The sequence below is a fragment of the Myotis nattereri genome (assembly GCF_964212035.1).
Source record: "Myotis nattereri genome assembly, chromosome: 5".
Taxonomy (NCBI): Eukaryota; Metazoa; Chordata; class Mammalia; order Chiroptera; family Vespertilionidae; genus Myotis; species Myotis nattereri.
Genome location: NC_138080.1, coordinates 86,770,395 through 86,794,760, shown reverse-complemented (window position 1 = coordinate 86,794,760; position 24,366 = coordinate 86,770,395). Strand labels below are relative to the sequence as shown.

The 24,366-nt window shown below is 41.0% G+C and overlaps 1 protein-coding gene across 6 annotated transcripts in view; it reads left to right on the top strand.

The window, feature by feature from the left end:
• Positions 1 to 24,366, top strand: part of PPP2R2B (protein phosphatase 2 regulatory subunit Bbeta) — a 362,719-nt gene that overhangs the window by 145,759 nt on the left and 192,594 nt on the right. The window contains exon 2 of one of the 6 annotated variants that reach the window (XM_081091209.1): positions 17,014 to 17,098. The exons of the other annotated variants lie outside the window; for them this stretch is intronic. Within the exon in view, the coding sequence (XP_080947335.1) occupies positions 17,062 to 17,098 (37 nt within the window). The 5' untranslated portion in view covers positions 17,014 to 17,061. The remainder of the gene's footprint in view (positions 1 to 17,013; positions 17,099 to 24,366) is intronic. 6 annotated transcript variants of the gene reach the window in all.

The window sequence follows — 24,366 nt, the reverse complement described above, 5'->3', positions numbered from 1 at the left end:
GACTTAATCCAAAGATGGATCGAAAGCCATTAAAAGATTTTGATTGGGGGGGGGGGGGCACACAAGATATGATCAGGTTTGTTTTTTCAAAGCTCAATCTGGCTGTTCTGCAGGGTGGTGGGGTCATCGGGCAGGGCAGGAAGTGAACAGCAGTGAAAGCAAGGAGATGATTAGGAGGTCATGGCTGTACTCTCTAGGCCAGTGGCAACAGTAGAGCTGGGGACAACCAGGAAGAGATGCGAGATATTCTGTAGGAGAAGAATGGATAGGACTTACTTGTTGTGTTAGATTGGGAAAAATGGAGAAGTAGATGGAGATAGTGTCGTGGACAACTCCCAGGATTTTGCTATAAGAATGGATGCATAATGAGGCACTTCCCCGAAAGTGGAGAAAGACTCCGGAAGTTGATTAGTTTGAGGGGCAGGTATGACATCCAGTCTCACAGTGAGACTCTCAAAGAAGCAGTTGGATATCTGGGTCTGAAGCTCAGAAGAAAGATCTAGACTGGATATATAATTTGGGACATCACGTATATTAAAGGGATCTAAAGCTGTGTGAATAGATGAGGTGCCTGGCAGAAGAGCACCTATGGCAGAATTTGAGCCAAAGAATGAAAAATTACATGGAAATTGATCTTGGTTTGATGTAAAGAAATTGTAACAAAAAGCACCTCCAATGGAATGCCTTGGTAAGCTAATTAAATAACTTCACACACTGAAGTTATTCCAATAACACTACATGGCCATTGAAGAAAAGTCCAATCTTGAGTGGGTTGAGTTTAGAGGGTCTCTGAACTTGTTATCTGTCAGATGTTACAGCTTCGTGAGTGCTATAAGAATAAAGGTGAAGAAGTAAAATTCCCTGGCCCCCCTCCCCTCGGAACACATTCAAGAAAGAGAGAATCTATGATGAATAAAACTGGAAGCCACTTAAAAATGGCTTTTGAAAAATGAGCGGAGGTGGTGTGGTGATGGAGAGCTGCCTTGTAGTTCTCTAAGTTGCTTTATATATTTGTATGCAAATGCCAGGCCAGAATAGTGTTTCCAATGCATATGGATGAATGTGTGAGTTCTCTGCTATTCTCAGAAAAATATGAAATGGAAGGTGGGCAGAGGCTGCCGTATGCTATTGTAAATGACCTTTCTGGGGACGGGAAATGTTCCGCTACTAAACATAATAACCAGAGTGCATTGAAAATCACTAGCAAGTATTCATTATTAGCATCCAGGTCCCCAGGGGCAATCCCTAGCCCTTTATGAGGGCTGGTCAGAAACATACCAATGAACCTGGGGTGAATAATATTAGACCAGTCCTGTCAAAATATTGGTAATGCTCCATGAAAAAAGCACAGCTGTAGGCTGACATTCCTAGACTCTGGCATTTGCATTTATGAGGAAATGAAGGGTCCAATTTGCACACTTCGCTGAGGGTAGAGAACTAAGATTTCTCGAGGACTGTTTGTATTCCAGGCATTTTCCTAAGTGTTTCTCGTTATTTACTCATTTAATCACCTTCTGCAGCCCTGAGAGAATGGTTGCATTAGCCCTGCTTATCAGAAGAAGAAATTTTGAGGTTTGGAGAAGCTAAGAAACGTGTGTTAAGGTTCATACTTGGAACTGGCAGAACCAGATTGGAACCGAGGACTTCAAGCATGGGCTCTTTGCACATCCCTGCTGCCTCTTGTCAGATTTTAGGGGGAGAAATGCAGGTTGTAGTCTGTCCTCCACCGGCATCCAACGCCATGGTGCCCATTCAGTGCTGCTCGAGTCACTTGGCCCATTTCTCCTCAGTGCTGCAGGGCATGTGCCTGCACCTTCCCTGTTGGTCCCGCAGGGAGGGAGCTGAACTCCCTCACCCAGTGCCAGAATCCTTACTTGACTTACACCTATAGATTTATTCCACTCTATAAGAAAAGAAGGAAAATGTCTATGCAATCGAGCAACCAAAATGTGAAAATTAGCTGGGTTTTTATAGCCTTCTCCATGTCCCTCACACCCACTGCAGGACCCAGGCTGAGCTGAGATGGTCCCACTGGGCCATCTAGGCACCCATTCTGTCGAGCAGATGACAACAGAATTTTCTGGAACAGAGCAAAGGAGTGGGACAGAGGCAGCTATGTGATGGCCAGTGCTCTTTTGCACATTAATGTGGAGGCATCTGAGGCCTCATTTTGGCCACAACAGTCTCTAATGCTCCTCTCCTCTTTCCCCATTAATAAAATGAGTTTGCTTTCACCAAACTTGTCATCTTTTCTAACAATTGTCCTTCTTTTGCCTTTCTAGTTGAGCTCAAGAGTCAGGCTGAAAGTCAGCTCTGATATACCCATACAAGTATTGACATAACTATCCTACTGGAAAAACAGGTTTATTTTACAAGACCACTGGGAGCTTTGTCTTAAGTAATTCAAGAACCCTTGCATTCTTATGCTCCGAGTTCACCATTGAAAGAATTAGGAGTGACGATGATAAGATATGCATGTGTGAAATCCATGGAAAACTAATTAGTATTAATTGGTTTCTTTGGAGAAGGGATCGTGGTGGGTAATGGAAAAAGATGGGTTTGTAAAGGGGACAAATCAGGCTGGTGCTTTAGAAGAAAGAAACGTGATTTCTTACAGCAAATGTGGAGAAAATAGGGGACTCTGTGGGCAAGGGGCCAAAAGATGCAAGAATCTAAGGTTCTGGAGGGGCCTCTGTAGGCAGGTTTTTAACCTGAGAAAGGTGAGGTCTGCTAGGTGGAATGTGCTGAAAAGAACCGGACCTATGAGAGGATGTATTCCAGGTATATTTGGCTTGATGCCAGGGGACTGACAGCCTCCTCCATCATGCTGTGCTGATTCTGCTGCTATAAATCCACGTTAAGTAATGAACCTGAAGTAGTTGCAGAATGGCAGGCCACCTCCTCCAATAATGGAGGGGGATCAGCCTTGTGACCCTCACCAGGTGCAGAGGGTGGGAAAGCTGGGAAGGGACTATTGCAGCAAGATGCTCAGCACTTGCAGGAGCTCAAAATATCACCAGGAAGTGCTTCACCAAGAAGTGTTTTACCAAAGGGGATAGCTGCACCAAAAACTCAAGGTGGTTAACTTGGCTCATGGAACATTGCAGAAGTCAAGTTGGACACCCAAGGTAGGAAGGGCCTGTTGGTTCACAACAGCTGTATTGTCATCCTTCACATTTCCCTCTGCCTTTATGTCTTTATTCCTAAGGCACATAATACATAAATGCCTTTTTATTTGAAAGGATTTGAGCATTATACAAGTAGATAAAGCAAATCATGAATCACCCTTCATCCCCCACATCCACCCCACTTCCCTGTGCAGGGGCTACCATTGTCAGCAGTTGGGTATGCATCGTTGGAGCCACCTTCATGTGCTTATCAATTCATTTAAATAGACCTGAACAGATATACATTGGGGGAGGGATGGTTTCTCTGTGTAGCTGAATGCATACAGTTTATTTGCACTTTGCGTTCTTCCCCCCACTCTGTGATGTATGTCTAAAAGATCTTTTCATGTCAGGACACCTACATCTGCCTTCTTTCCCATGACTTTGTAGTGCCCATGATATGACTGTACCATAGTTTCTTTAGTAATTCCCTTGTGGATGGATAGAAAATTGTTCCTAGCTTTTTATATTACATAAGATACTGCAGTGTTTACTCGTGTACATATACTTTGGTTCAAATGTTCTTCTTCCTGATTGTGTCATCTTTAAAGTCAAGATGTAGGTTCTCATTTCTTAGCAAAATGGCAAGGACTCTCTGGTCCTCCATTTATTCCCTAAGTAACCTTGGAAAAGTCATTTAACCTCATGAACTTGAATTTCCTAATATAGAACATGGGAATATCTGGCATACCTCTTTATACCAAAACCATTGCAGATTTGAATGTTAGTGATGAATCATGATGACTGCTGGCCATTGTGGAAAGCTTACAATGTGCCAGGGATGGACTTTGGTCTTTAAAGTATTTTTTTTTTCATTTAGTCCTCACAACTCTGTAGGTGGATACTGTCCTTTTAGCCCTATCTGAAAAATTGAAGCAGAAGGCAACTAGTACTTGTCCAAGGTTACCCAACAGTGAGCAGCAGAACAGAAGTCACTCCCAGCTCTGTCTGACTGTCAGGCTCATATTCCGAAACTGCAGCAGATCGTCTCAGGGTAGTGTATGGACACACCTGTGTAAACCCAAAGTCGTGATGTTGACACAGAACAAAGATTTTTCATTTCCGTAAAGAAATGTGCTTTTGAATTAATACCAGTACAAAGGGTCCATTATTTATCAAGACTTTGGAAATGAATGGAGGGAAAATTGGAAGGCAATGGTTTATTTTAAACTCAATATTTTAAACTCTCCAGTGGATTATATTCTAAGTGGGTATTTTCCCCAGACTTGCCACCACAGTTAGTCACTTTTACTCTCTGGGCTTCAGTTTTCCTAATCTACTAAATTGAGGTTGAAGATGGGGGAGGGGAGGCGTGCTCTCTATAGATTTTCCTGGTTGGAAGTTTCTGTGATGCACTCCATCTGTATTTGTGACCATCTGGGTAGATCTCCTTGGTATGTTCTGATGTCGTGTTCAGGGGCGAGGCTGGGGGACACAGGCATCGGCTTTAAATGGTCCCAGAATTTCAAGCCTGGCTGTTCTTACTGATGGGTCAGCTCATCCTTCTGGCAAGTAGGCTCCGGTGCAGCCAAGAGGCGGAGCCAGAAAGGGAAGCATCTCTTTGCCAAAAGCCACTGCAGATGGAGGAGCCAGTCTGTCTGGGAGGCCCCTGACTTTGAGAGGAGCCATTTGGCAAAGTTGTTGGCAGGAGCTGTCTTGCAGCATGAGTGCTGGAGACTGTCCTGGGCTGGAGTGAATCAGGGACGCGGCCGACACGGCAAAGGTGGCTGGTGGAACAAATAGCCATCTGGTGAGCAGGGCACTGCTCATCTTGCCGCACTGACAGGCAAGAGCAAGTGCCAGTCGGTGAGGCTGAGCTCTCAATGACACGATCTGACAGGCTCAGTGGCATTTCTCCCTTGCTGTTATTGTGTGCTCCATGGAGGGGGTTATAAACCCACGTGAACCTGGCTCTTGCAGAAATCAAGAAGGCTCCAATGTCTTGCACTGTTCCAAAGTAGGAAAGGAAATTCATCAATTCAAACAAAATCCATACATTGTAGTTAGCGCCAGACGCTGTGCAGGTTGTGCTGGGGACTAGGGTGAAGTGTAAGTTCTTGTTCTCAAGCATCTTTCCATCTATTCAGGCAGATGACCCTCTGGCCTTTCTTGAAATTACTTAACCTTGTGCCAGGCCATGTGAGTCTGTGCGGTGTTCGCCTGTCTGTTATCACCAGGTGGCTGAAGTGGTAGAATCAGAGCCTGCCCAGCTCTAGACACACTTCCAGCAGTGTTGGCTCTGTGGCCTGGACAGATCACGCCACATCTTTGATTGTTTTCTTTCTTTCTTTTTATCTATTCAAAATGTGTTTCACTCGGATGGTTCCTTACTCATCGGGATTCAAGGGGCTTCCTCCTGAAGGCGAATAGAGGACCATGGAGCGGCCAACACATGCACCGACAGTTTGTGCCTGGCTAAAGAGAGTGGTGATTTTATAGCCTCCTGGGCATTTCACACCCATGAAGTAGGGGCTGGGTCTTCACACCAGGCACTTATTCTTGTGTTTTCTCTTATCTGCTTCTGGAGAGGGATGAAGGAGATCCTGAGCAAGAGGCATGGTTTCCTGGGGAGGTTGTTACCCCCAGAAAGGCTGATTGAGTTCTTACCTATAAAGGAGATGAGGCAACATGCCCCCTGCTAACACGTTATTGTTTATATGTGCGAATTAAATAAGTACAAAAGAAGCCCTCTCTTGTTCCATGCATTTGGGACCAATAGTGGTTGATAGTAATTTGGAAAACTTAAAGCAGATAATTATATAAAATGGTAAACTTATTTTAAACAGCATTCTCTACTTTTTATTTAGGGCTTATTCATAAATCAAGGCTTAATCTTTTAGCATGGGTCTGATGTTTGGGGATTATAATATTTTCCATACACAGACCACACCCAGAACGAGAAAGACCATGTCTGAGTTTGGTACTGAGATTGAGTGAAAGCATACATACCTGAGAAGCATTCTCACTACAGACCCATCTGGATTTTTATGGTGGTCCCCAATTGTTTATTTCTCCTACATTTAATTTTACCTTTTTTATCATCTTTTGAAAGCATTCAGCTTTGTTTTCATGTGAAATAGTCACTCTTTTTCTGTTCACACCCTTCTTTTTGTCACCTTCCATGATATTTAATTAAATAACAAGTATAACTGGCATCAGGAGATTTGGGAACAAACACACCGCTTCTCAGTAAACATTCAGTAAACATGTAGCTCCAACCAGAAGAAGCAGCAGGGTGCCCATGTATCAGAGATTAGCGTACTAGTTAGTGTATAGAGCAAACCGTAGGCCCATTTTACAGAGAGAATGGAAGGCATTTTTCATCCAGTGAGTCTTCTAACTTAGAGGACTGTTAAAAGAGCTTCTGTTGTAATTATAACGAGGAGGAAGAGCTCCCATATACTGCGTGTTTGCTGTGAACCAGGAATTAGGTTAAGTACTCTGAATGTACTACATATGATATCCTCTCTATTTATGTATGGTGAACTAGACTGATGTATGTTTATATGATATAGATACATGAATATGTGTGTATCTGTATCATGTGTTCCTCACAACAGCTATCAGAAGTACTACAATTAAATCTGAATTAAGTGAGACTTTAGGTCTTTTTCACCATTGTTTGTCCATCTTCTTACATGGTGCCCACCTGGGAAACAGCACACATTAAATATTTATTGAGAACAGATTTCCGTTTTACTGATGATAAAACTGAGACTTAGAGAATTGGTGTAATCTGTTAGTAGACCCTAGACTTGAATGCATGCAAGTATGTCTGACACACACACAAAAATGTATGTTCTTAAGAAAATATTTAGGCATATTACAATAATATTTACAAAGCTCTTGGTCATATATTTTGAATCCTATATTGCCCTACGAATAACCTTCTAATAGGATAAAAATTTAGTACCTTCTCTTGAATCCCATATTGCCCTATGAACAACTTTTTAATAAGATAAAAATTTGGTACCATTTCTACTTTGTACAACTATATTAATGTTCTAGAACAGGGCTAGGAAAACTTCCTATAAATCTTTTAGGCTTTGCTGATCACACACAGTCTATGCCCCAACTATTCAGCTCTGCCAATGTAGCATGTGGGGATGGCTGTGTTCTAGCAAAACTATTTGCAAAATCCAGTGGTGGCCCATGGACCATAGATTGCTGATCCCTATTCTAAAAAAGCATTTGAAACCCAATAGAAGTTCAAAAATGTTTCTCTTCTAAGTGAGTGTTTGCAGTAAGTACTAGAGGGAAGCGTAACTGAACAGGAATGGCTTAGTGGGTGAAGACGGGCCTTGGTGGGATTCTGACAGGTGGAGAGGAATTGCAAAAGCCTTCCTAATGGAGAATGGAGCCTTGTGTGACGAAAGGCGGCAAAATAAGCAAACGAAGTTGTATGTTGTCTGAGCAAATGAGCTGGAGACTAGATGTATAACAAACTATTTGTTAGCTCATTAGAATCCCCATGTGTAACCATGCCTTTTATAAGTAGTGTCCCCAATTGTTTACTTGGTAGTCATTTAGAAAATATTTATTATATACTAAATAAAAAACATGCTAAAAAAACAGGTATACAATGAAAAAGAAACAAGCAGATATACACTCTGCTTTCATAGTTCTTGTATTCTATTGGGAAGATGTATGTTAAATAGACACAAACATAAGACTATAACTATAAATCTTATTAAATAAGAGGTTATAAGAGAATAAAATATATGTTCAATAATGAAAACTTGCCCTTTAAAGAAAAGTGCAAAAAATAGAAAATGAAGCCCTGGTCGGTGCAGCTCAGTTGGTTGGAGCATTGTCTACACCAAAAGGTTGCAGGTTTGATTCCCTGTCAGGCACTAGGTTGTGGGTTTGATCACTGTTCTGGGCATTTACAGGAGGCAACCAATTGATCTTTCTCTTTCACATCGATGTTTCTATCTCTCTATCTTCTTTCCTCTCTCTAATATCAATTTAAAAAACTATTGAGTGAGGATTTAAAAAAAAAATCAAATCTACCTCTAGTCAGACATAATTATTATAAACACTTTTTAAAGTATTTTCTTTCACACTGTGTGTGTGTGTGTGTGTGTGTGTGTGTGTGTGTGTGAGAGAGAGAGAGAGAGAGAGAGAGAGAGAGAGAGAGAGAGAGAGAGAGGTGAATGCTGGAATTATATAAAATAGTATTGTATCCCTTGTTTTTTTATTTTTGTCCCAAATGATGCAGTGAGCATTTTTTACCATAATTAAACCATAATTTTACCAATCACCTACTGCAGGAAGTTTAGATTATTTTCAATATTTTGCTATGATAATTGTGTGATAAATAATTGAATCCTAAATCATCTCTCTAGTTATTTTCTTAAAACAAGTTTTTTTTAAAATATATTTTTATTGATTTCAGAGAGGAAGGGGGAGATGAAGAGAGAGAGAAACATCAATGAAGAGAGAGAATCATTGATTGGCTGCCTCTTGCACGCCCCCCTACTGGGGATCGAGTCTACAACCCGGGCATGTGCCCTTGACTGGAATAGAACCCGGGACCCTTCAGTCCACAGATGGACGCTCTATCCACTGAGCCAAACCAGCCAGGGCAAAACAAGTTTTTAATGTCAAGATTACTGGGCTAAATAGTACAAGCAATTAAGTTCCTAGATAATAATAAATTGCCTTCTAAAAAAGTCATACTCAAGTTCGCCTTGACAATGGCCGTGGCACTTGGCCCCTTTAGTCTGGTCTATATTGTGCTTCTACCTCACATTGTCATAGATTTACAGTGTTGAGGTTCAGAACAGAAAACTTATGTGGGGTGAAGATTAGAAAAAATTCATAAAGACATAGCCATGGAACTTTAATTTGATCTCATTGCCCTTGTTCTTCCCCAAAGCCTCAGGTACTTTTACCTGTTCTGAGGGTGAGTCAAACTCAGTTCTCAGCTGCTGCCATTAAATACATGGGTGCGTAGCTTCGTCTCTGGGATTGAGTGCCCACCTATATTAAATAAAATTACATTCATGGTTCCAGGGCATCATTTGTAGATAAGTATAAGGAACCTAGTGACCCAGAAATGTTAATTTTTCTCAAACTGGTGAGTAGGTAACTTCATAGAATGACTGACCCAGTATGACAACCAGTAATACTTGTTTAATGACCTAGTCTCTGGGGGAAGGGTTTTCAAAATAGCTATGTTAACTTATTTTGCTAATATTGTGTGTGGTTGAATGCAATTGAACCCAAGCAAATCAGAAAAAAAAACAGACTCTATATCATTGGCTTTACACGTCCTGCCTTCTCTAGTTTTCCCTAAAAATTGGGAGCATGATTTAATGGAAATGAAAAGTGCAAATCTTATAAACTACCACTGGGATTATATTTTTAGTGCATAATTTTTAGTCCCTTTTCAAAGTATATTAGCTATCTGCATTTCAGCAGTCTTTGAGGATTATAGTTGGGAGTCAGTCTGAAGTCTCAACTCATTTTGCTTGAGTATTTGGGGACATTTTTCTCCCTCTGAAGTGTCTTGAGGCACTGAGATGAGAATACTAAGTTTTTTTGAGACATTTTTCATGTGAAAATGTTATGAGGTACTAAAAATGATACACAGGTTAGTACCTACGTGTTCAGTAGAAAAAATTTAAAGGATGCATGGATGAATGGATGAGTGAGTGGGTGGGTGGATGGATGAATGAATGAATTAATTAATGGGTGGATGAATGGATGGATGAATGGGTGGATGGATGGTGAATGGATGGACAGTTAATTTGATAAAGATTTGGGTGGTGAGTAGGAGATTCTATTGCTTCCTCAGAGGACTAAAAGTGTAAAGCATCTTCTAGAAACATCAAGTTTCAATCATGATTTGGAATTTTAATATTAAAATCTACCTGTCATTGCCTTTCTCCACTGTCTGGAAGTCAATGACAGGTAGGATGGGATGGGAACATTAATTAGGGCAGTGCAGATCCATAGAGACATGCCTCCAGGAATTCATCAACAGGGCTAGATTATAAAAGGAAGATGTGACAGAGGGGAGAAGGGCTCTCCTGGAACCCTGAGCTAACAGAAGAGACTGGGGCAGTTCAGTGCTTCCAACTGACATCTCTTGCCATGAAGGGTATCTAATTCCATCCAGTTCTGTAGGATTAGCCTGGATGAAACTGATGTACTGTGCTTTGGGAGTCAGAACCCTCTGGTCACTTCACAGGACGTAGAGGAAAGTTTTGGGTGCAGTTCTATTTGTGAACAGAGTGTATTTCTCTACAGGTTCTCTGATCCCTTGCAGGGTCAGCGATCAAACACTTGCTAAGGTCTCCCCAGGTCCTGAAGAACTCTGTGCTCCGCTGTGAAAAAGGCAAAAGCAATCTCAAGATCATATTGTGGCTGCCAACATGCTTACTCAGACCCCAAGCTTCCTCAGCACAATTTGAGATGGAAATTTTCCGATCAGAATTTTTCCTACAAGTCTTAGAAACTTGGATTCGAGCCCGTTGCGCAGGCCAGGTTTTTTCTTGTTCCAGTTACTTGACAAGCAGGTTGCCTTTGAGTCACTCATATGGATGGCCTTGATCTAGACATTGGCACATGCTGAAAAGGCAAAAAAATATTTTCCTCCTCTTGTTTGACCCTTTAAGGAGATTAGTCTGGTCATAATTTTCTCCTGTGTTTATAATGTTTTCTACCTGTCCCCTCATCTCCTCAGTCCCTCAAAACTGATCTTCAAACTAACCAGGCTGGTGTGTGCTGGGTCCTCACTGCCCCAGGCCATTCCTGCTTCCCTGCCCCCGTGTGCTGTTTCGTCTTCCCAGGGCCTACAAGGCCTGCCTCAAATATACATTTTCCCATGAAGTTTTTCCTGAATTCCTCAGATTCTTTCATCTCGGTAACTATAGTCCTATGAGGTATAGGTATTATCCCCATTTCACAAACATGAAAACTTAGGTCCAAGTTCAGGCAGCCATCCAGAAAGAGGCAGACTTGAATATGTTTCCCCAACTAGAAAGAAAGAAACTCCTAGAAGGCAGTCATCATATTTCTGCTCCTTTCATCTATTCTGCAGGGGACAGTGCAGTGCATGGCACATGGGTGCTTAGTGAATGGTTTTTGAACTTGACTGGAGTTTGAGAGTAGATTGGTACCATCTCTGTAGTTAGAACAGTAGCCAGTTACATGTTCTCTACTTGGGAGTTTAAACTTGTAGGTCCCTCTAAACATGTTGAAACGAGGTTCTCCTACTCCCACTACAGTTTAAAGATAAAGGGGAGATGGCAAAAGATGTGCTGTATTATTTTTGCAATCACTTGGAAACTGCCAGCTAATTGAAGGCATTATTTATTCTTTTATCCATTCACTTGTTTATGAGTTGGTTCTTTCACTATACTCTTTAACCATCCAGCAAGTATTGATTGAGCAACTGAAACCTCATTTATGTATACAAGCTAGTATACGATGATATCAGTATGAAAAAAATGTATAAAAGCCTATTACATTGGTTATGGGAGGAGGGGAGAAGCAAGCAAAAAATAAGACTACTAAAAAACTTAAAGATAGTCACATCCATGAGAAAAAGGGTATGATTCTTCTTATACAAACTGCTATGTATGTACATAAAGAATTCCATTAAAAAATGGCTACCAAAATATTGATGATGTTTATCTCGGACTGGTGGGATTTTAAGTAATTTTTACTATTTATATTTTCTATAATATATGGTAGTTGTAAAATAAGCATATAGATTGTTTGCATAAGATGTCATTATGGTGAAAAATAATTCATGGGCGTGTACTATGTGCAGAGAAGTAATCTCTGGGTATCAATGTAGTAAATGTTCACCTGAGTTCTTTCTTTTACTTTGAAGTCACATTAGTAATTTTTCAAATAAAAATCAGTTTGAACCTTAGAAGAACAGAGATAAATCGGCACTGGTAACTGTCAAATTATGTAACAAGAGTCCCTGTCAAGCTCTTACCTGTAGGTCTGGGTGAAAGGGCTTTGGCAATGAGCTTGGCCCTTAGGTTCAGAGCCCCTTCAGTCTTTGTGTCTTGGCTGAAACAATAAAAGTGAAGAGGTATCTCTGACATCAGCCAATCATTTCATAAGGGGGCTGGGAAAGCGTCTGGATGAGTCAGTAAAAATGTGCAATGATGGAAAAGCCACCTCAGAAAAAACGTCCTAGAGCCCATGGGTCAGAGCCAGGCCCTCTGCACATGAAGGATCTCACAATCTGTGTTTATTGACACAGAAGGTGGTTTTAATTACCCTGAAGGAATTTCTGGCATGTTTTGCCAAAGCCAGTCTTAAGATGTTTAATCAGTGGATTAGTGACAACCAGACATACTGGAAAGGTCTGCACATGGGGGCAGCTGGTCAAGTATATACATTGCAATGTGACTGTTAGTGACACACCGTAGGTATGTTTTATCAGAGTAACATAGGCAAGAAAATACAACACCTTGAAATGTTCTTGACTTTGAAAATTGTGGCATGTTTCATGTTTGAGAAGCCCTGATTTCCTCTGCAGTCATTGATTGTGGTCTCTAAGCAACCTTCATAACTTCTGTTTGTTTGTTTTTTTATTTTGGGTAAACTTGGCAAGATGGTCTAGAGCAGTGGTCCTCAACCTTTCTAATGCCGCGACCCTTTAATACAGTTCCCCATGTTGTGGTGACCCCCAATTTCATTGTTACAAATTGAACATAATTAAAGCATAGTGATTAATCACCAAAACAATATGTAGTTATATATGTGTTTTCCGATGGTCTTAGGCAACTCCTGTGAAAGGGTCGTTCGACGTAGCCCAAGATGTATGCAAAGGCACCAAAGGAATGCTTCCTTGATTTTCTCATCTTTGCTCTTGAATCTTTTGGTTGTACTCTTCCAATGAGATGTAAAAACACTCCATACTCTAAATACTTTTATTCGTCTCTCCAAGTTTAACTCCAGATGGAATTTCTTTCTACCCCTCCCTGCATAAAAATGTCCTAGCACTATCCCCTTTCACTGTTTTCTCCATTAATCCCCCAAACTCTACTCTCTAATGTGGACCTGCAAGGGAGAAAACATGGCAGTGTGAAATCTGAATAGGAACCCAACGTCATCTTTAGCGAAGTGCATTGAGCCCCTTTGTTGAGCTACTGAAAGTGTCTCTGACCTGCTTAGTACCAAAGTAGTTTGGTGATACTCCTTTTGCTTACACAGAAAGGTTTCTCAGGCTATTGCATACCAACATCCACTGATCTGGGGATTTGCCAGGCTTATAGGGATGTGAGGTCATTGGAAACATCCCCTTTAACAACTGAGCAGAGTTCCACGGATGTCTTTGGTAATCACCAGTTTTAAATAATCCTCTTTCCTCTTGCCTTTTAAATTAGCTTATCAGTAAACCAACTTGGCTGATGAGGTTGATATTTTAGTGGCAAATTTTAAGCATGAAAGAACTTACATAATGTAAAATAATCTTATACTGTGACAGGGTTTTATATTTTTGTAAAGTATTTTCACAGCTTTTATCTACTATGCACAACAAATCTGAGAACAAGTTTTGTTTCTTTTTCATTTCCTCAAGGAGGAGACTGAGATCCAGTGAAGCTAATCAACTTGTCCATGATCACATGGGTGGTTTGTGGTGGAGACAAGACTGAGGTCCATAGATTCTGGTTCCTAGGATAGAATCTTCCCATGATACTAGAATATCAAATAAACTTTCTTTTAATTTTGTTTTTCAATTATAGTTTACATTCAATATTATTTTGTACTAGAGGCCTGGTGCATGAATTCGTGCATGGGTGGGGTCCACTGGCCTGCCTATGGGGTGGGGCTGGCTGGGGGGAGTGGCCACTGGTGGTTGGCCACTGGCCCAGCCCCTAGTCGAACTCCTAGTTGAACTCCCGGTCAAGAGAACAATTTGCATATTAGCCTTTTATTATATAGGATTAGTTTTAGGTGTACAGCATAATGATTAGATAATCATATACTTTATAAAGTGGTCCCCTCGATATTTCCTGTACCCACCTGGCATCATACATAGTTATTACAATATTATTAACTATTCCCTATGCTGTACTTTATATCCCCATGACTATTTTGCAACTACCAATTGGTACTTCTTAATTCTTTCACTTTTTTCACTCCCTCCTCTAGGTAACCATCAATCTGTTCTCAGAGTCTACGAGTCTATTTCTATTTTCTTTGTTCATTTACTTTGCTCTTTAGATTCCACATACAGGTGACATCATATGGCCTGTAGGTGTTGGCCACCTACATCCTTTGTACTAATTCTTAGGGGAGAACAAGTACCATAGCCCTTGTATTGTTGGGCTTGGGTGTGAGATGTGTCCATTCATTGTTGCTGTTGCCAAATGGAAGTGTCCTGGGGCCACAATCCTGGCTATTGGCACAACCTTAAAGAAATAGGGTTTGATGATTTTAAAGATGTGGAAAAGCCAGTAAACTTAGCTCCATTTCACAACTGCACTCTATACCCAAATATCTAACTCACAAATACCTGTCTTGTGGAACAAGTAAGAGAACAGGGAAGGAAGACAATGGCTTGATCATCACCAGAATCATTGTTATCTCTGGAACAATAATATGAAGACAGAAAAACTATGTTTACTGAGCGGTTTTTATGCACTATGTACATCTTTCGCTTCATTTCCACTTATGTGAGCAGTGAGTTCTTTACCAAGAAGATGGAAAAGAACTTAAGTCCTCTAACTGTAATTGCTCCTATTAACATTGGAACAATCATAATAACCACCTTCTATATTGTTGTGAGGATTTAGTCAGAGGACTTGTACAGTGGTTAGTTCAGAACCTGACATAGGTTGAACATTCAATAAGTGGTTGCTGGGTTGTTTTTAGTATTTCTGGAAGCTTTAAGTGGTCATAAGTATTATTTGCACTGGATCTTTCTGCCCTCCAAATTTCTAGAGTTTAGTATTATACTAATATATAATCCTAAATCAGAGGATATTGCAAATTTAGTTCTCAACTACTGCAATAAAGGTAATCATAATCCTTTTGCTGGTGGACGTCTTGTCTTCAATTTGTTAAACCTGCAACATCTGTGAAGCACAATAAACGCGAAGTGCAATGGACAAAATGTGCCTGTACTGAAGTGGTTAAGAGTGCTGACTCTGGAAGCAGCTAGGTTTGTATCCTGGCTCCATCACTTGCTAGTTCTGTGACTTTGGACAAGTTATTTAACCTCTCTAAGCTCAGGCTCCTCCTCTGTAAACTGAGGATAACAATGATAACCTCCTAAGGTGGTTGTGAGTACAGGCATACCTCGTTTTATTGCACTTTGCTCTATTGAGCTTCCCAGATGTTACATTTTTAATAAATTGAAGGCAAGACCTTCCACTAGCAAAGAGATTATGACTCATTTTTATTGTAACTATGGCTTTATTGCGGTAGTCAGTAACAAAACCTGCAATATCTCCGAGGTTTGCCTGTATTAAATATGACAGTGTATGTAATGTGCTCAGGACAGTCCCTGGTACACAGTATGCAGTAACTGCTCAATCATGTTAGGCTGTAGCTCCATGAATATTAGTGCAGTTATCTGTATGTCCTAAACCGTGGTCGGCAAACTGCGGCTCGCAAGCCACATGCAGCTCTTTGGCCCCTTGAGTGAGGCTCTTCCTAAGCCTTAGGAGTACCCTAATTAAGTTAATAACAATATACCAACCTATATAGTTTAAGTTTAAAAAATTTGGCTCTCAAAAGAAATTTCAATCGTTGTATTGTTGATATTTGGCTCTGTTGACTAATGAGTTTGCTGACCACTGTCCTAAAACATAATCATTACTTTCAAAAGACAGTTGTTTTGGTTACAAAACCAAGGAGAAATAAGACCACAACTTTAATCTATGATCCATATCAGTTCTGGCTGGTAGTGATTGATCCCTTTTAAATAATAAATATAATCTCAAATAATAGTAAATGAAGCCTTGCGAGAGCCTAAGCCAACTGATGCCCTTTTCTGAATATGAAATAAAGCATTAGGAAGTTAACATCCATTTATCCATTCTGTGTACTATCAGGATAGTTTTTAAAGATAATACCTTTGAGCTATTAAAAAGTTAATGGTAACAGATTAATTATAAGTCTCTTTTTCTATATTAGTGGTATGTTGAAACCTCTTAGTAAGGCTTCATTTTGTGTGTTTTTTCTAAATCTTGCATTTTTATTTTTAGCACTTCTTCTTGTATTGCCCTATTCATAGATCCTCCTAGGTTATAATCTTATACTGCTGAATACTGAAGAGGGAGGGAGCCCCCTCCAATCCATGAAATGACCTGCTCTTATTTCTGAAATGCTTACACTGCTTCCAAGTTGTTCTGTGTACCAGAGCATTGTCCCCATTTTTACCCGTTGCTCTAGCCCTACAGTCTGAAGCCTTACCTCAAAACCTCCGTATCCTACACCCATATCCCCTCTCCAACTACATGAAGATCGCTCTCCTAACACCTCCAGCCTCCTGACAATGCCCCAGCTGCCCAGTCGTAGTTGTTTTCACCTCTAACGTGTATGAGAATCACCTGGAGTGTTTGTCAACTGGAACCTGCTGGGCCCTTCCCCGAGTTTCTCATTTAAGAGGCCGGGGATGGGCCCTTACGTTTGCTTTCTATGGGTTTCCCAGGTGCTGGCCCAGGCAGCCCTTTAAGAACCACAGCTCTCCAAACCGGAAGGCAGCCCCCTTCCGGTTGAGGAGACTGGAGCACAGGGAGGTTGTGTAGCGTTGCTTGTGTCCCCTTATTAGCCTGGCTATTGACAGCCAGGAGCCACCTCACTATGTACCCGAATGGCACCACCTCCTGGCGTCTGGATCTGAACCCCGTGTTTGTCACAGGAGCCAAGGGAGAGCCCAAGACAGAGGCTAGTGGCACAATTATGAAGCATGAACTATCCAGATGAAAGCACCTATGGAAAGAAAGGTATTAATATCATTATTTATACCTACTGTTCTTAATAAAATAGCAATGTGGAAGTATTGACTAGTCTCAAGTGCTTAAAGTTGTTCTGTGGAACCCAAAGCTATTAAGTCACCTTTTAAATAGAAAGTGTAAATGGGAAGCATTGTTTGGTTTACTGTTTTCAGAACTAAGAGCACGTTTTGATGTAACATGTTGCGACACAGCCGTGACGGATTACGACTGGTTATAAAACAGTGGTTCTCAACCTTCCTAATGCCACGACCTTTTAATACAGTTCCTCATGTTGTGGTGACCCCCACCCATAAAATTATTTTCATTGCTTCTTCATAACTGTAATTTTGCTACTGTTACGAATTGTAATGTAAATATCTGATATGCAGGATGTATTTTCATTGTTACAAATTGAACATAATTAAAGCATAGTGATTAATCACAAAACAATATGTAATTATATATGTGTTTTCCGATGGTCTGATGCAACCCCTGTGAAAGGGTCGTTCGACCCCCAGGTTGAGAACCGCTGTAAAGGACCAGGAGAGAGAGAGATTAGTCTAGATGAGAGCAGACCCTGCTTTGTGGATGCTAGAGAATGGACTAGATCAGTGGACCAGATAGATATACTAGTATTAACTCCTTTAACAAAGAAAAAGGTTTGGGGGTCAGGAGGTGAAGAAGGAGACCATATGAACTTCTTATTTTGTGTACAATGAAGAATGAAGGGTCTTACCACATGGGGAATTTTGAATTAGAAAGCAGGTATAGAAATCTCTGTGCAATAACTTCTAACCTGTACGAAATGTTCAGACATCTTTTCAACATAACCCTTAAGTAGTCCCACCTGACTTGGAAGATGCACCCCGAAGAGTTCTGCTAGCTGTTAACAATTCAGTTCTTGAACCTGTGTGGTGAGCTACTTAGCTTTACAGCCTTTACCTGTGGCTGTATTGAGGAACCCTGGAAAATAAAATGTAATATACTAGAACTACATATTTTTATTGAAGAAAAAGAATCATCAGAGATTCTCCCTTGAGGTGGAGTTTGTAACAGAGGTAGATAAGAGCTTGGAGAGTGATCAAAGAGGAAAACATTCAAAATGAAGAGTTCCCTTTAAAAAGGAATTGGGAAGGAAATATTTACCATAGGGAAATGAAACTAAATAGGTGGTCGGAGACTTTGAAGTAGAATAAAACAAAGATCAGATGCATATATTCATGTAGATGTATATGCATACATGTTTATGTATATTCTCCATCAGCCTGTGGCTATAGATGTTTCAGGCATTGATGTCCGAGGAAACTGTGCAACCTTAGCTTTTACACGTCTATAGATTCCATACAGGTTATAGTCTTCACGTACTTTTTTACATAAGATTATAGGAGGAGCAGGGTTTGCTTTTAATTATACCTGAGGTGTTTGTAATGTAGAGTTCAGCTCTTTCCTTGCTATGGAAAATTTATTTTTCTTTCTGACCTATTTTTAAAAAGGATTTACATCTGTTGTAATTCCAAAGTACCTTTCTTTCATTCTTTTCAATCAAGTAACCTTTTTTAATGCATCCTGAGGTGATACTGATTGGAGGTCTGAGTTTTTCTTTGGTTTGCCCTCAGTAACGCTACTTTAATGGGAGGAGACTCGATAGACTTTGGATGAATTTCCCTGGAGTTTCCAACTTGTATGCCCTCTTTACCTCCTCCAAGAGGGAGGGCTAAGGGAAGGACTGAAGGGTTTGTTACTTTGTTGTGTTATTCTGGTCTGTCATGTCTGGCTCAAATTTTTCAAAAGCTGCAAGTGAGAGACAGTTCAGATCAGAATTTGAAGAGCCTGTTGTGAGAAAGAATGCCAAGGACGAATATCTGCTTTTCACTGTGCGTCATCAAGTGCACATGTTTTTGAAAAATCCTTTTGAAGTACGAAGAAGGTGTCCTTTTCAAAATGCTAAGGGGTTAGTAACTGTGTAAGCAGTGTGCATAGCTTCATGAATAAGTGTGAGGTCTAAAATGAATGAGCGTGTGCGTTAACATTATGTGTCACTTCAAGGCATTATTTTCACATGTTACTTTCTTCAGGAATGGAATTCATTAGAATTTGGTTAACATTGCCTTGAGTTTTCAACACGAGATTAAGATTATTTAATAGCACTATGAAGTATGAAGTCATGTATGACTATCTCTGATTTCCCAAAGTGCTCCAGTGAGAAATAATACTTTCATATGTGGCCGCAGGTTGGTATGAAAGGAGCCTGTCATCCATCTTTTTATTTATTAAAGTATTTACTGAGCACTCACTATGTGCCCGGTGCTGTACTCTGCAGTGGGGATGCAAAGGTGTAGAACATAGACCTGGTCCTTTCACTAAGAAACTCGTGGCCTGTTGTGGGGGACACAGACAGAACAACAGGCTATTATAATGAAGTGTGAGAAGTTCTGTGATGGGGAAAGTCCAAGGGACTGTGAAATGATCTAAGAGGCTCAGGGGAGGGCTCATGAAGGAGATGGCTAAGCCGAGACCTGGATGAGCAGGAGGATGCAGGTCAATGAAAAAGAAAAGAAACGTGTTCCAGGCAGGGAGAATGGTACAGTCCACAGGTAATGACAGTCCTACCTGAGTTAGTAGTTAGATGACTTCAGGAAAACGTCTGTCTTGAAAATTTGGTGTTCTTATCTTCCTGTGGGGGATAATGGATAGTGATAATGGTGGTGGCATAGATGGCGGGTGGTGGTGGTGGTGGAGGCTGTGGAGGAGGAGGAGGAGGAAAAGAGATAAATATAGCAGTTCATATTTAATGCATACTTATTATGTGCCATGTTTAAGTATACTAAGCACTTGGCATGCATTCATTACTATGAGAGTTGTACAGTAATCTTATGAGGTAGCTACCATTATTATCTCTGTTTTACAGATGTAGAAAGGTTAAGTGGCTTGTTCAAAGCCAACCTGCTAGTAAGTGGAAAAGCCAGGATTCAAAAACAGGAGTTGAGTCTAGAGCAGTGGTTCTCAACCTGTGAGTCGCGACCCCTTTGGCAGTCGAATGACCCTTTCACAGGGGTCACCTAAGACCATCCTGCATATCAGATATTTACATTACGATTCATAACAGTAGCAACTTTACAGTTGTGAAGTAGCAATGAAAATAATTTTATGGTTGGGTCACAACATGAGGAACTGTATTTAAAGGGCCAGAAGGTTGAGAACCACTGCTCTAGAGCCTGCATTTCCACCATTACTATGCTCTGAATAATCTAACTTTTTCATAGGGCTGATTCAAAGGTGAGCAATCTCACCTGCAAGAGCCTTTGAAACTGCATGGAACTCTGTACTGTCATTGTGCTCATTGAGCTGAGGCACAAGTCATGTGCTCGGTAGCAAACCTGGAACAAAAGTAAAAATGGTTTCAGCCATCTGTGGGCTGCCAGTACTTGCCTTGTTACCAACTCCTCGACTTCTGTGGCCTCCGCACATTAGAAGTCAAAAGTGACATTCCTGGGGACATTTTTTGAAGCAAGAGAATGTTAGATGACATGGACTATGGATTTGCTCCCAAATGGCAATTGCTGTGTTAGAAAGTCCTCTGACATTTCTGAGCTTGTTCATCTCTGTTGAACATTCCCTGACTGCTTAGCACAGAACAAAAGGGAGGCTTGGCAAGAATCCTTCCCCCACCCCCCACCCCCCAAGACCCTTGGCTTCTAACATGGATAATACAAAGCCTCAAATGGACTTAAAATTCTGGCCTATCCAGTTGACCTGTACATATCTATAATCTCTATCCTGTCTCCATTTTTTTTTTTTTTACCAAATAGACTCTGTTCCTGTCACCTCACTGTTTCTAACACTCCCCAGCATGCTCCTTGCATTTATTGGCCCACTGATCAGCCAGTGTGTTGTGAATTTAGGTCTGCCTTTGCTAGTATCACACAAGCAGGTCTGTATTGATGGCCAGCGCATTAACACCATTGGGAATAATTGAGACAGTTGGGAGAGGCGGTTGCATACTCTTTGTGCACAAAAAGCATGACGCCACCACAAAGGGAATGGCAGTTGGACAATAGGGAGATCTGCAAACCAAATTAATGGATTCTTTTGCATCATAATTCAGTTCTGGAACCTAATTGTTAGTTTAAGTCCCACTTGAGACCTGATTAGGTGTGGGGTGGAGGAGGACTCTCTTTGGAGGCTGGATTTGAGCTAGTGTGAAAGGCAGGACTGTGTAATTCAGATATACTAGTGAAATGCAAACCGTTTCATGTAATAATGGTCACTAATGACCTGTAATCAAACTATGATTTGTTAGGTTAAAAACAAAGATATAATTCGTTTATTTGCTCAGGAGCATAAATGGAAGAATTTATCAATCTGCTGATTGTTCCATTGGAAACGAGACTGTAGGCTGCAGTATTCGTCCTGAGCTGTGACACCTTGGGGGCTGCCATCATCAGTTGCTGAGATTCTCCCAACTTGTCCACTAACCTGTCATAAGTGCCGTCTTCAGCAAAAGGGGACCAAGAGGATATTGGTGCCCTTTCTCTCTGGCTTTTCCTCTTGATAAGCAAGCCACTGCAATTTTAATTTTTCTTCTTCCACTCTACTCTGGTCTTATGCTTCAACTGGCTAATATTCTCGAAGTATCACCATTCAGTCAGCACATATGTAACATAATTATTGAGGGCCAGTTATGCTCCAAACTCTCCTAGGCCTTAAGGTTCATAAGGGTTATCAAGCAAGGCTTGATTCAATATTTGCAAATTTTACATGCTCACAATCGATGTTTTTAAGATGTTCTCTCCCACTAACTGCTCCTTGTATTACTTATCACAAAAACCAAGTGAAAAATCTCTTGGCATGGCCGATGTGGCTCAGTGGTTGAGTACTGACCTATATGAATGAGGAAGTCATGGTGCAATTTCTGATCAGGGCACATGCCCGGGTTGCAAGCTCAATCCCCAGTAGAGGGTATGCTGGAGGCAGCCATCAATGATTCTCTCTCATCGTTGATGTTCCTGTCTCTCCCTCTCTCTTCCTCTCTGAGATCAATAAAAAATACATGTATTTTAAAAAGTCTTTAGCATGAAACAGATACTCTTCTGAGATATGCATCTTAGGGAACAAGGCACTTTGATCCTTTGGGGTACATCAAAATTGACAGTAGAGATTTTGAGAGATTATTGTGACTTTTGGGGAAGGATATACCTGTGTTTTGCCTGGTCTTTCATTTCATTTGAGGGAGTTGATACATTTAAATCCTTATGAGGGACCATGACATTAGAACATAAAATCCTTTAATCCTTCATCAAGTGAAAATGCTGTGACCTATTTGATACCATGGAGCGATGATGCTACAGGTTATCCTGGTGGGGCATTTGGATCACTTAAGCTCATGCTGAAACAATGAGCATGATCTCACTCACATAGAACAGAACTTCTTTCCTTCTCAGCACTAATCACACACTTCTGAAATGCACTAATCTGAAATGCCTATTAATCAGTGTTGGCTTTTTCTTCCACTTGAGGGTAAGTGCCTGTGTCTCTTGGTCAGCATGTATCCCAAGGTCTAACAGTGCCTGGCATGTAATAAATATGCTCAGTAATATTTGTTGCATGAAATGCAGGCACACTGATGAGAGCTTGAAAACCAATAGTAGCATTCGGGATTATTGTGATTTCAAGCAAAATTACTTGATAATAGGGATCTTAAGGTTTAGGTCTAGTAGATGGTCAGCACCATAGCTAACTTCCTCTGGGTAGGTTTTTTTTTCATGTCCCCTTCCATGTAATATCTATTGCTATGCATTAATAGCCAATATGACAAAAGGGATCTCCTGGTTCTTTGGAAACTACTAATGCCTAGCAGTGATCTTTCTTCTACTTATCACAAGGGTGACCAATCAAATTTCTGGTGTGAAATGACATATTCTTCTGAATCCAAAGAAGTGTAATGTTCGGGAAAACCTTGACAATAGTGTGGGTAGATGGTGCAGTAATTTTGCATTCATTTATTCAATAGATATATATTGGGCACTTCTTGTGTGCCAGGCATGGGGTTAGGTGCCAGGTATATAGAGTAACAAAGCGCTCAGGGAAAATAAAGAATCAAAGAATAATAAAGATAAATGTACAACTGTGGCTGTGATAAGCACTTGTGGTGACTTGGGCATGAGTAAGAGGATTGGACCTGAAAAGCTTCCCTGGTGAAGGGGTGACTGCGCTAAATCAGGAAGTTGTGGGAGAAGGTGATGGAAGGTTGACCCAGGCAGAGAGAACTGTGTGTACAGGGCCCTATAGTATTAGCAGGAGAGAGAGTGTGTGGTCAGAGGAGTCAAAGGTGGCTGGTGTGACTTGAGTTCCCACAGGATGGGCATTAGACGAAAGCCACACCTTGCAGATCCTTGAGGATATACGAGGCCGTTATTGCTTTGTATCTGAGGAGTGAAGGGAAACTGTTAACATGTTTAAATATGAGGGCAAAATGAAGAGCAGCAACCAAATTTGTTTCCGAACATGATCAGCCTGGCTACAGTGTGAAGAACAGACTGGAAATGACTCAGAATAGATAGAAGGAGGCAAGTGGTTTATTCATAGGAAACTGACACAGAGCCGACATAACATACGCCCATGTGAGGCAGTCCCCAGATAAAGCACGCACCCTTGCAAGAGATTCAAGATGAGTTCCTCCATGGTATAATAGAGACCTCTTCAAATGTCCTCCGTGTCATGCACACACACTTACCCAGACATAAATTAGCGTCATTAATGCAGAGTGCCACGTTCCAGCCGGTTCCCCTTCCAGCCAGTGTGTCACTTTAGCACCTTCTCCTGTGTGCTTTCCCCTTTGCCTTCAAAGGCTGCTCTCGGGTCTCATTTTCCTCCCCAGAAGTGTGCGATTGGTTTTTCTGCCACGCGATTAGCATGATCCCCCACTTAGAGTCTAATCGGCCGTGGATGGCTTGGTGCCTGTGCGTCAAGAACTTGGAAAATATATTAAGACATCGTCCAGGGTGGAAGCTCTGTTTTGACAATGATTATGCCTATTATCTATTTTAATACATGTAAATTGCTGCGGAGAAACAAGCCATTTGATGCCACTTGAATCCTTTTCAGGGAAGCCTGAATCCTTCCTGCGTGGCTTAGATGTATTACTGTCATTTTCCCTTCACAGAGTTGAATCAACACACTTAAATCAGACCTTTGTGAAGGCATCCTCTTGCGTGGTTGCCCGCATAAGCTGTTGGGATTTTAGTCTTTGAGATCCATGTTTGGTAACATTTGCACGT